This window comes from Centruroides vittatus, unplaced genomic scaffold (genome assembly GCF_030686945.1).
Source record: "Centruroides vittatus isolate TY-2023 unplaced genomic scaffold, ASM3068694v2 contig_634, whole genome shotgun sequence".
In the NCBI taxonomy this organism is placed as follows: domain Eukaryota; kingdom Metazoa; phylum Arthropoda; class Arachnida; order Scorpiones; family Buthidae; genus Centruroides; species Centruroides vittatus.
Window position 1 is genome coordinate 671716 of NW_027122389.1, and position 13108 is coordinate 684823.

General features: G+C 43.5%; 1 protein-coding gene across 2 annotated transcripts; it reads right to left on the reverse strand.

Moving 5' to 3' along the window:
* Positions 1–7455: 7455 nt before the first annotated feature.
* On the reverse strand, positions 7456–12941 carry LOC136979742 (sodium/potassium/calcium exchanger Nckx30C-like). Of its 2 annotated transcripts, none has more exons than XM_067275764.1 (9): positions 12911–12941; positions 10734–11551; positions 9958–10063; positions 9154–9359; positions 8971–9069; positions 8762–8911; positions 8576–8695; positions 8369–8505; positions 7456–8304 (listed from the first exon to the last, which is right to left on the reverse strand). In XM_067275764.1, the coding sequence occupies exons 2-9, from the start codon at positions 11481–11483 to the stop codon at positions 8046–8048; spliced, it is 1827 nt and encodes a 608-aa protein (XP_067131865.1). In that variant the 5' UTR covers positions 11484–11551; positions 12911–12941; the 3' UTR covers positions 7456–8045. The 2 variants fall into 2 exon arrangements, with proteins under 2 accessions (XP_067131865.1, XP_067131866.1); XM_067275765.1 differs by lacking the exon at positions 12911–12941 and adding an exon at positions 12007–12109.
* Between the last annotated feature and the right edge of the window lie 167 nt (positions 12942–13108).

The window sequence follows — 13108 nt, forward strand, 5'->3', positions numbered from 1 at the left end:
GCTTCGGTGCAGAAGATTTCTCTGTTTCAAAACGAGTTAAAAATTATTTAAGAAATTCAATAGGACAGAAAAGGCTGTATTTAACAGCTGCAGTCGACCAGCCATTACCTAAAAAAAAAACAAAGGTCAACAGCCACCCGTGCGTCAGAAGTAATGTACGCCACGAGATCTCTCGCACCTCAGAAATCTTCCTAGGGCCGCCTCTCGTGGTAGTACTGATGTATGGTTACGATTTATTTTCTAAATCTAAACTTATACGTCGCGACATCGCATATTCGATATAGCGTTCGAGTTGCTCGAGTGCGAAGATATTACAATTCAATAGTGTTTTATAAAAGAGTTAAAAAGGATGACACTACGGTGTGACTCGGGGTGACACTACGATATCCGCACCGGGTGTCACCCATGCTACCTACGCTAATGTCACATTATATAAGATTTGTTTAGAAGCAACTTATTTAAATGGGACCCCAATTTAAATTTTGTCTAGGGCCCGCTAGAGGCTTAATCCGGCGCTGACCCCAGGTCCTGGTATATATTTATATACACAAATCTACAAATCTAATCATTAATTTAAAAAGAAATTTTTGGAAGTTGCAACATTTTCTACAAGAAAAAACAATAGAAAATAATTTGATATTCTTACCTTATATAGATTCTTACCTAAATACAAAAAAAATCAGTAACGAGTTAACTTTCCGCAAAAAATTAAAATTGTAGTGGCGCCATCTGTCACGATATTTTATTTTAAAAACTTATTATATATATTAATTACTATAAAATTGCGAAAAGCTTCGATTTGAAGCTAGAGATAAATTTTATTTTTAAAAAAATCGTTAATGTTAATAACTATAAAACATTATTACTTAACCAATTTTATTATTATACGAACGTAATCATAATTAACTTTCTCCATGTCCGTCACTGATCTGGGCCAGTCAGGAACGGATTCCAACAAACTACCTACAGAAACTACCGAATTTCGGACTGGGATACGAATCGGGAGTCCTCGAGTGACAGCCCGACGAGTTCGCCATCTCAAATAATGATTTAGTATTTGTAATATTTACAAATACTCGTACTAGTTTGATTATTTATCGTGGAAAGAGAATTGTCATCGTAATTCGAACGCGAGCAATCAAATAGAACACTACTTTATCTCGTTCCATCATCGCCTCGATTCTCTTCTTCGCAATTATTAATTTAACTAAAACGCAAAATTAAAAATTCACGCGAACCATTTTGGAATAATGAGTTTAGTCCGGCAGCCGCGGATCTAAGATTCTTTACGTATAAAAAGAAAAGAACAATTAAATAACTCGTAGAATAACAGTAATATCGGCCGTAGGCGCGTAAATCGAGTGGCTAAAAATTATTGGATCGTAATTTGGCTAATAAAAATTAACGAGTAATTTGGTATTTGAGACGAGAGTAGCGCCATCTGTTGAAAATTCTAATTACTAACGATGTAATAAATAATCCTATCCGTAGGAATCTAGGACTTTGCCGGTAGGATTAGGACTCGAGTAGTGCGATCACATTAGTGGGTTACGTGCGAGTACCTTGGACGATTAGGATTAGCGAGATTGCTCGTTCGCTTGCCCGCCCTCTGGCGGTATGGTCGGGCATTAGCCGCCATGGCTACTTCGTTCCGTGTTTACGTTTTTTCGGAACTGGAAAATCCACGATCGGTCGACGTTGGTGGTGTTAATGTGTTTTTCTTTAGCATACGAAACCATGCGGCTCCGGGGAAGGTCGGGTGGGAGTGCGAGTAGTTAAAGTAGACACTTAGAAGGTAAAACACTGGTATAGACACGGAAGAAATCTGTTACGATGTTGATACGTGCTAAGAGCGGGCGCAGTGACGGGCACTGGCTAATCGTTTTAATGTGACGATTGGTGGAGGTCCGAGTCTGTACGACGGAGGTTCGAGCGGTATCAAACTGCGTCAGGCATGCGAGCGGTGGGATTAGTGAAATATGCAGTACGATTACATTAGTGGATAAGCGTAGGCTTACCAGACGTCCCGTTTTGATCGGGATTGTCCCGGTTTGACGATGCGGTCCCGGCGTCCCGGCCAGTTTATCATTTTGCCCGGTTATCGGGTTAAATTTTAAAAGTGTCGAATATACAAGAAGTAAAAATAGTGTAGCCTTGGGTAAAATGGCGATTTGGCAATTACCCCTCCGTTACACTCACTGTTGCCAATCTAAATATTTTGTATCGAGATCTAAGTACTTTTAAAGTATTATACGTCGTCTAGATGTTTTTCTCCTGTTTTTTATTCTTTTTGATGGGGATTAACACCCCATCGAAAAGAAAAAACAGCTCGACGTTCGACTGGCGACAGTTACAATCCAGATTTTAGGTAAATCGAGATCGAAGCGAGTCGTGAATTGTGCGCGAACGTAGTATACTTAACGAAGTTCACGAAGAAAATTTTAAAATCGTGTTGTATAAATAGTATAAGTATTGTGTAAGTATAAATGGAAGATTGTTCTCAAATAAACGTTCACGTAGTCATTAAAATTGTATTATAGCAAATGTATATTATTTCATAATATACGTAAGTCTAATCTTTCCAACAAAGTGTTTCGAATGCTTCCATATTTTATAAGTGTCATACGACCAAATAGGTTGAAAAACATTGCTACGCAGTAATCCTTTGTTCCTAGCTTTTTAAAATTTGTTTTATACATCCGTAATTGCGACAACCTTAATTTTAAAAGTAGGGATGAGTTTTAGAAAAGAAACAAATTGAAAATGCTCTTAACCGGAAAGATATTTATGGATGCACGTTGCGTGCGAGTGCGGATGTCGGCGTCAATTTCATTTAATATCGCGGGATAAATTAAAGACGGTAACGCGATTACGAGGGACATTGATGACGATAAAGATGGATGAGGTGGAAAAATAGTGGGCGATCTCGAAAGAGATCTGACTTAACGAAGATTATTGGTTATCATTTACGATTATTTTTATAAAACCAATCGCTACCCTCAAAATTAAGGTTTTTGTCATCTTGATTTTTTAAAAATAATATCGCATAACAGGCGAGAAAATTACGCCACTCATTGTAGGAATTTCTTTCGGCTTTTCTGGGTTGAAATCGTCGAAATTGGCAAAAATCTCGGAAGGTCAAAGTTAATACGATTCCAATACTTTACCGTTTTATATGCAAAGATGCCGACAGAGTAAGTTGGAAGATTGGTTCGAGTTGCCTACAAACCAATAAAAATGAAAAGTTAAACCGATTAATACAAGGGTTCCTAATCTTTTTCGTGTATTGTCTCCTTTTAAAAAAAGTATTTTTTCTGTCCACCCATTCGATGTTATGTACTATATATAATATAACCTCTTATATAATTATTAAAAGACATTTATTTAAGAGCAAGATAAATGTGTAAAATTTTAAATATTTGCAAAGTCTTAGCTATCCCCGCAAACTTTCATCGACCCCTAAATGGTCAAGACCGACCCCGTCAAGAAAGCCGGAGTTAATATAATAGAATGTATTTAAGAAAATATTTCAGCCTTAGAATTAATAAATCACAGGGAGGGCAATCGTAAATTACTTATCAGCATTTGTTTTGTCGAAATCGTGTCTTCTTTTTCTTGTTTTGTTTTGTGTCACGACTCGGTGAATTTATACACTTGGCAAATTCGTCTCTGTAAAGATTACGGATTAAATAGATTAATTTGTCAAGTGTCTATAAATTCATCGATTTTTTATAATAAATTTAAATTCGATTCTGTACTCGACTTTTTCAACGAAACACCAATACACTTTGGGTTTTCAACGTCAAACGGCATCAGAAAGCTGCGCAGCAGCGGCCAAATGGATAACAATGGAACAAGCATTTCTTCGCCCGCCGTTCGTCATTTCCGGACGAACGACAACCCAGAACTCACCACGCGGAGGTGGCCGCTTCGGAGTTCCACCAAGAGTTGGAAAGAATCCTACTCCACAAGTGACCAACGTCGCTCGTCCATTCGAGTTCTTCCTAACTCGCACGATGAAAATATTTATAATTACCTCTGAATACTCCAAATTCGGCTATTCGAAACTCACAGTATTGTTACTATATAAACTAAGGGATGCAATATTACAACAACTAGTAATAAAGAAAGACGGAAATCTATAAATACACCTGGTCGTGATAAAATGTACGTTACGGCCACAAAATTTAGTTCGATCTCATACCGAACTTCATTAATCAAAGAACAAAAATAAATAAATAAAAATACTCGCCCTGCGCGAGATTTAATAAAGCGGGACACAGAAAGCCCTCTCCATTTCCGATCGGCCTCTTCATTCGAGCGGGCCTCGAAGAAACGAAACACAGAGAGCCCTCTTAATAGAAGTGGCTCGGAGATGAGGGCGAAAACTTACCACCCTTGAAAAATTTCCGGGATTGTCCATCTAAACCGGATTGAATCTAGGATCCCCGTAACGGTACTCTAATGTCTTGGGCATGTCCATCAGCCTGCCTAATGATATTAAACGTGGCATATTAGTACAAAGTTAATTCGTGTTAATCTCGTCCCAATTTTTAACGATATTTGATCAAGTGTACGCGTATTATTTGAAAAATACATATAATTTAGTTCATTTTTTTATAACAGAGGGCGCCACTCTGTTTCTACATACAACGGATGGACGAAGCGTCTACAGAGATTTTTTCGAAGTTTCCGTAACTCATCCTCTCTTGCACGTCCAACAAAACTCTACTTTCCTTAAACCTTTATCACTACGAGTGACAGATACCACAAGTACAAATGAAACAAGGAATTTTAAAATAAGTATAATAAAATGCATAAACTGTATAAATTTTCAATGAAATATACGGACGTCCACCGAAGTTCAACCCCTTCCCCCTCGTCTTATATGTCGTTTGTCTTAAAAGCGCGACGTCAATAATTAAGCCGGACGAGAAAGCTTCGATCGGTTTCGGGACAACGGTCGACGATAGCGACATCTCGTCCAGTCGACCTCTAGCGTTAAATGCGATTGGCTTAAATAAAAACACGTGATCGACGACGTTGACTCTTTTCCGATCGACATCACGTTCGAGAGTCGGGAAAACCAGACCGAATTCGATAAAGCCTTCTGTTATCTGGTTAAACGTATCGATTGTTACGTATTAGTTGTAATTACCGTTGGTTACGTTAACACTGCAAAATATGCAGCCATTAATTTATTAAACATTATCGAAACGCAAGAAAAATCTAATAAATAACACACACACTGGCACGTGGGCAGGGCCGGATTTACATAAGGACATTTGGGGCCGGTGCCCGGGGCCCCCGCAAAACTATGTTTAAACATAATTTTTTCCCCCTATTACTGCGACAGCCTAGTGTGGCCTAATCACGAGGGCCACGGGCAAAAAAAACCAAACCCGGGAAAAAACCTACGAAACATCGGAAAATTTCGGGAAAAAATTTTACGTAGGTATTTTTCAATTAAATTAAAATAATTAGTTTTACACAATAAAATGTATGTATGTTTACAATAACCCTATTTTTAAATGAAATTTACAACTTCCTAGTTGAAATCTAGTTGAAAGTACAGTATTTTATGTAAATTTTCTAAATCATCAAATTTGCCTACTCTTAAAGGGCCTCTGGATTGGTAAATCCGGCTCTGCACGTGGGTATACACGCAACACACGTACCGGTAGGTTACGATAGCGAATGGTTCATATATATAATTTTATCCCAACCATTGGCTACCGTAACGCATTTTGGCAGCGTTCTTTTCTTTTTTCCGTCGACGATAATTATAATCTATAACTTTATAATAGAAGCTGTGATAATCGGTCACGCTATCCTCTCGCTACCAAAAAAGTACCGTAGCGTGACGTTTTAACCAAGAGTAACCACTCCAATATCGTCCGGGTTGCGTTGTTTTCAGTCACTTTAATATTTAACCGCGATTTAACGCCATTGTAGTCTTATATAATAATAGGAAACGTCGTTAAAAATGGTTTCTATTCCTCCGCCAAAATCAATCTTCGAACGAGTTTTAATGTCACTCGCAATTCTCGCTTCATTCGTCCCGTGTCGTAACGCATCCCGTGTACTGTTACTGATATATCACGTTGTTGTCGAGATGAATTTCCTGTTTTCACGCTTCCTCTCGCGGCACATCGCTTAATCTAACAATAAACCGGATAAAATATGAAATTGGTAAAGGGGAATAGTATCTTTAGGCTTCACGTCACACTTAATCAACTACGATATTTGTGACGTAAACTTTCTTTTTTAATTAAAATTAAAAAAGAAAGTTGACGTCACAAATATCGTAGTTGAACCGTAGACGTCGTTTTCTGAACGTCTACGGTCTAGTCACGTGATCGAGTGTCTATTAGCGAACTATTTTAGTGTAATTTGTAGCAAATGCGTTCTTAGAACGATAAAGGAAAAAAAGTAAAGTAGTCGAAGTGTGTATTTTTATCAGACTTTAAAACGAATTTTAATGTCGAGGCTTAATTAGGCACTTATTCGCAAAGGATATCGATCGACTCTGCTAAAATATTCCTTCAACCCCCTACTATACTGGCGCGGGTACAACTTTCACCTTCGGAAAGTCGAAATTGAAGATCGAAAACCACCCCCTTACAACACAGAAATGTAAAAGTCGGAATACTTCTACCAAATTTGATATTTTTGGGTGTGGACCGGCACCCGAAAGTGGCAAAAACGTGAGAATACATCCCCCAGGTAGATGCCAAAGTCCACCTGTTGCGGAGTCGATCGATAAGCGCGTGAATTTCCTTCGAGTCGTAATGGCATCCTCCCCGCGTGACGTCTCGTGTCTTTCCTCCATTTCGTGATGACGTTTCGCATCTCGCAACCGGACTCGTGTTACGTTTACGAAGAGTGGTTTACGCTCTTCTCTATTGGCCGACTCGTAGTTTTCAATTTCCCTATTCACGTCACTCGCTTCTTTTCCCCTAATATATTAATCCCCACTCCCGAGTATACAATGCTTAAGTGTATTAGATGGGGGGTGTTTTCGTCTCGATCGTATTTGAGTAGACCAGAAAACTACTTTTTCATCTCTGTGTGACGTGTGTATTATCTTGGCTATACATCACGCGAGAACGCGAGATTCGAAGAAATCCAGATGTGAACCAAACACTACGTTGTAGTGTCTGGTCTTCTGTCTCTAGTAAATATCAGAGGATAATCACGTGCAATTTTCCTTTTCCAATTTTCCAAAAGTTTTGTAATTACGTCGCCATTTTTTCTTTTATTTTTTCGTAGGAAACTAAGGGATTTCGTCGTAGTATTTAAAAGCCCCTGGTGAGATAGGTTGGTCCTTCGCGGTGCTAAGAAATTAGAATCGGCAAGGTATTTAGAATAAGAGAAGAGCGGCAATACGTTTGTTATATTTGGAGAAGAGAGAATTTCGTGAATATTTTTGTTTGTTGTCGACGAAGAACACGGTGAGATCATAAAAATATTTATTAAATGAGAAACTCTAATCCTCCTCTAATTAAATTACAAACCAGGAATTGTGTGCAGACGACCGGAAGCTGAAGAACGGGTGAAGAAGAGGGAAGATGAACGATCGGTAACGGGATATTTACACAGCAATTCGGAGATTTAGTCGGAAGAAGAGGGTCTTTCTACAAAAAATGGGCTCCGAGAGAGGAAAAATTGGAGAGAAAAAAGGATATATTTAAAGAGGAGGGGGTGGACGATGCTAGAAAATCGTCGCACGAGATGGAAGACGAACTCAAAAGCGGGACTTTGGTCGAAGAGATCGATATTTCGGGACGAGTGTCGACTCGTGGTATATAATGAAGGGTATCGACGGGTGGCGAACCACCTTCGCGCTTTCTCCGAATCGTCGATCGAAGACGTAGAAAAATAATCGAGTCCGTCGACTAAAATATATCTTTTCTTTCTTTGTTCGTGTGTGTCCACCCCTCCGAGGGGATCGGATGGGCCGGATCTTGTCTCTCCACCGGAAACGCTTCTTACTCTAAGCTATTCTCTTCTAAACTACTGTTAATGGGCCGAAGATAGAGGATTCACAGACTAACCGAATCGATGATGTCTGTACAAGAGATTACTTTGTATTCCAGCAGGAGGCTGAGGGCCACAAAGACGAAGTAGAGGAAGAACATGACCAGGGCCAGGCCCAAGTTCATCTTCCACTTGAAGACGGCGATGCTGACGATGACGAAGAGCAACATCATGAAGAGGAGAACCACGGAGCAGATCATTCCCGAACTGTTGACTCGAACCGGGCCGAATATCAGAGCCGACAATAGCCAGGGAAGAGGAAGACTGAGCGAGAAAATTAAGTTAGACGAGGAAGAGGAGAAGGAGGAAGGTGGAAACAACTTCTTACCCCACCGTTATGTCGAAGAGGTTGCTGCCGATGGAACTGGACACGGCCATGTCGCCAAAACCCTTTCTGGCCACCAGAACGCTGGTAATCAGGTCGGGAACGCTAGTTCCCGCCGCCAAGAAGACCAACCCCATGACCTGAGATTGGGGAAGAGGGAGAATTTGACAAGCGAAAGTTTACGAGGATGGAAGGAGAATGGGTATTTACCTCGTTGGGGATGTTGACTACTTCCCCCACCAGAGAAGCCCACCAGACCATTAAGTACGAAAAGGCCGCTATCCACAGAATGCTACCCAGGAAGGAGAAGGCGAACCATTTCTTCTTGTCCTGCCAAAACAATAATTACCATACGAATTCTTCCCGACTCGACACAATGCGTAATCCTACGTTTACCTCCTTCCTGACGTCGGGCAACGTTATCCAGAGGGGGACGACGATAGGGGCCAACAAGACGTAACTGATTCTCTTTCTGGTGGTGTTGGGCCAACTCATGTCCAGGGGTTCGGACGGGTCCGAGGGCGGTATCTCCTCTTCTTTCGTTTCCTAGGGAATTTAGGGAAGAATAAACGGGGGCTAAACGTCACCAGATGCAAACAACTTACTTGAACGGGTTCGGGACGGGGCTCGGGAGGAGGGGCGCCATTCTCCAGAGCGGGATTCTCGTAGCCTTCCACTTTGGTTTCGGTTTTGGGAGGAAGAGGCTGGAAAAGGTTATGATATGAAAAAACAAAGTCGTCGACTCGGTACCACGTGACGTTCTCGACGAGCCAAAAGGAAAAACTCACCTGTAAGCGGGGCCTTCGGGGTCCTTCGCTCAGGGCGAAGACGTCGAGTTCCGAAATGTCGGTCTGAACTCCCTTATCGGCTCGGGAGGGTCGAAGAGAGGGATGGCCCGGGACCGTCTCGACGGGAAATGCGGCTCCGAGGGGTGCGGCGTCCAGAAGCACCCTGACGCTAGCCACGGTTTGCAGATGCGAATTGTCGGACTTCCCTGGAAACAGAAGAAAGTCCCAAAGTCCTATTCCAGAAACAATTGAAAGATAACGCGCGGATTATCGTCGCGTGTTTACTCGTCGCCGGGTGACGAACGAACGTTTGGTTCTTCAATAATTTAGGATCCGTGTCGTGCGGTCTGTCACGAGCAACCTCACAGGCTCGTTTGCCAAGAGGGCACTTTCCAATCGTCGAAACTGATCACGAAAGTAGAGAAGGTAAGAAGGAGAATTGAACGAGTGGCGAAGAAACTTCTTTAACGAAGCGGGCCGGACGAAAATCGATTGGATTTGCCCTTTGACCTTTCCGTAACGCCATAATTTTTCGTTGGGTAAAGGGGTTACTTCCAAAATTATAATTCCAGATCCCAAAGTGTTTATTTTTAATCGGGAGGCAGCCGACAAAATACGCGATTCGTTTGAAATTCACCGACGACTCACGAAGTTCGAAGTTTTTGGGGGGCGAAAAAGCGAGGTGGGATCTTTCCGAAACTTTGCGAACTTCGCGAAGTAGCGTTAGGAGGAGGAGTGGCTTAATTTCTTTTTCCATATCCGTCGGACGAAGCGTTTAATGGGTGGGAGTCACGTCATTCTTACCTTCCTCGTACAGGGGATCGATGGAGTGAATCATCAGCTGCAGAAGCCCCTGACGGAATTTGCTACCCGTCTGCAAAGTCGGCTCTTCCACCCCCCTTCGAATGGTCTGAAACGAGAAATTTACAAATTAAAAAGTCGTCGACGTCACCCGACTCGTCCGAATTTCCAACGATTCTTCGTTGTTTACCGATCGTAAACGTAAACGTAAAGGTAAACAAATCCGAGTTGCGTCGTTGCGGTGACGACCGACATCCGACACGAATATGGATTCGAATATCGTAAAAAGTAACGCGTTTACGACAGACGGAAACGATTTTTAATTCGATCCTCGAATTCCCCGCGTAATTTTCGTTTGCAACCCTCGACAGTGTTTGTTTGTTCTAGAATTTAGTCTCCTTTTCTTTGTTAAGAAGGAATACGAAGCTCGAGTCAAATAGCTTCCTGGCCTAATAAAACGGCTTTCTTGGTATCCCCGTGAGGGATACCAAGAAGGCCTTTCTTCCAGGCCCTTTTTTCGCATTGTCTCTTTTCGTTTCGAACACTCGAAAGATCATCTTTTCGCTTCGTTTGTCATTTAAATATTTGAGAAGAAAAGGAAACTTTTGGCTCGCATCCGAACTAATTGGGTCAAGGATGGTTCAAGGATAAGAAAGATCAACTTCTTTCGAATGATCGATGGATCCCGTTTCGAACCACCGGAAAATTGGCACGTTCCGGTGTACTTTCTTCCAACGGGGCTTCTTTCCCCCAATTCGGATTATAGAATGGAAACTTACCCTGTTGACCAGGTGATCGGAGCTTCCTATTTTGGTGGACTTCTTACTCATCAGAGCTTTCACGCACTTCTCCACTCGAGCGTTGAAGCTCATGAAGATGACGTAAAAGACGTAGCAGACCAGAAGTACGACGGCTTCGTACCAGTAGATGACGTTGTCCCTGAAGCAGACGATGAGCACGGCCAGGGATATAGAATAGAAGCTGACGTCCCTAAACAGGGGCCACCAGGTGAGGCGCAAGACGGACTTGCTGAAGACCACGCACATGGAGATGACGAAGAGGATGTTGAATACGGCGGAACCCACGATGGTCCCGATGCCCACGTCGTCGTACGAGACGAAAACCCCGATGACGCTTGTAAACAGTTCGGGGGCGCTCCCCCCGGCGGCCATGAACGTGGCCCCGGCCACGTCCTCGGGAATGTTGAGTTTCTCGGTGATGACCTCCAGAGCGGGGACGAAGAACTCGTCGCAGACCACAGCCAGGGCCACGAACATGTACACCAGACCCAGAACGTGAAGGACCACGGCTCCCATCCTCTTCTGGTCCATGGAGAAGAGATCCTCGGGAAACTGGGGTGCGACGGTAGTCGCATTGTCCGCCTCCTGGGCCAACAGTTTTCGTGAAAGGGGCGAGGGGAGAGGGGTGGAGCCGCACTCGGACGGAAGAGAAAAGTAATAGAGAGAAAAGAGAGCGGCGGCGAAGACCAGAACGGGGTTCCTCCATCTCTTGGGACGACGTAAGGCCATGGAAGAGGTTACCACTAGACGACGGGGACGGAAGGGTCCGTGCCGAGGCCTGACACGGCCGCGTTTCCCTGAAAAGAAAGCCAGACGAGTGTTATCGACGTTAGAAAAGACGTAAGAAGAGGAACGTCTCCGATGTTCAGTACTGCCCTCGAGTAAATTTCACTTTTAGAAAAAGGAAAAAGAAACCTAAAAGCTACAAATCGGATCCAAGTCGGGCCGCGGACGAGGAGTAGCGCGGGTGGCACTCGGAAGGGGAGAGCCGAATCTGCTCACGGGCCCGCTCTACGTCGCGTGCCCGGATGGAGCCAATGGAGAGAGAGAACGCCGCTTCCGTTCTTTCCGTCGCGGCAGTTCCGGATCCACGTGCCAAAAAGCGGCGGATCGATGTCGGCCCGCCAACGCTGGCAACGACGTCGCGCCGCGATCGGGCCCGCTTCCATTCCGACAGGGAAGCGGAAAGACGATGCAATCGAGAATATTTTTTTTGCACCGTCGTCGTGTAAATAGCACGATTACTACTTACGGTCATTAACGCTCGTGTAGTACTACGCGCGGTTGTGACGTAAAACGTACACCGGTTACTCCGTCCACACCATCATTTGCTACCTCCGGTCGAGCGAAAAACTCGAAATTTGGCACAAACGTTTAACTCGACTCGGTGTTAACGAGCCAAAAAAGGAAGGAAAATAAAGAGAAGGCTTCGAGAAAAACAAAAATTTTTATGCTCTCTTTAATTTTCTGCATGCCAAACCTTCGCTTTTACGTGTAAATAATCGTCTTCGGTTAGCCAGAAATGTGTTATTTCGGGCTAGCCGAAGACGACGATTCTCGGGTAAAAGCGAGGGTTCAGTCCGTTCGTCGATGGGGGATCGGGGTTAGAATGATCCATTCTAACTCAAAAAAAGCAATTAATACGAATCGCACGACACCCGACGATAAACAAAAGAGCCACGGATCGAGAGGAGTGGGTTTGATACCCTTTCGTCTTTCGTTTATTAACGGTTTAAGGGTCGGTTAGGCGGACTTTCTATGTAGAACACTCGAGGCCGAGTGCCCTTCGTAACGAAAAAAAGGCGCCCACCCGACGGACGAGACGTAAATAAACCGAACGGCGCCATTAGAAGGAAGAAAAATTGGACATTTTCTATTCCTTCAACGAGGGAGATGGGGGTTCGGTTTCCGAAAGGAAATTCCCATTATTTGCGCTTTCGACTCCACCGCGCGATCGGGGATTCGCCTCCGAAATCGACACAAAAATAGTGGTGTAAAGAGAAGGACAAGGAACTAGTTTACGGTCCGTTTTCGTAGCGTGAGGTTAAACCTCACGCTCCCGGGGACGAAAACGGACCGTACCTCCCCGATCGGGTGGGATGACGCGTAGGAGGAAGAGGAAGAGGAGTGTCGCGAGCGGACGATCCGACTCTTACCTGTCTCGGGCTGTGTAGTCGGCCGACGGACGCTCGGCGCGGACGATTGTTGTCAGCCGATAAACCCACGGTTACCGTTAGAAACGGATCACTGCGCATGACGGCTTTGTTTTCGTCCTCTTTTTTTCCTCTTCGACTCCTTCGGAATGTTTTCCTGCAGACCCAATTCTTCATTAAGTAGACCAAAAATCCCACCTC

Excerpts from the sequence above, each read along its gene's own strand:
- LOC136979742 (XM_067275764.1), bottom strand. The coding sequence starts at position 11,483 with ATGGCCTTACGTCGTCCCAAGAGATGGAGGAACCCCGTTCTGGTCTTC. Across the intron at positions 8,506-8,575 it reads TAGTCAACATCCCCAACGAG|GTCATGGGGTTGGTCTTCTT; the intron begins GTAAATACCCAT and ends CCCCAATCTCAG. Across the intron at positions 8,305-8,368 it reads CTCTTCGACATAACGGTGGG|TCTTCCTCTTCCCTGGCTAT; the intron begins GTAAGAAGTTGT and ends TTTCTCGCTCAG.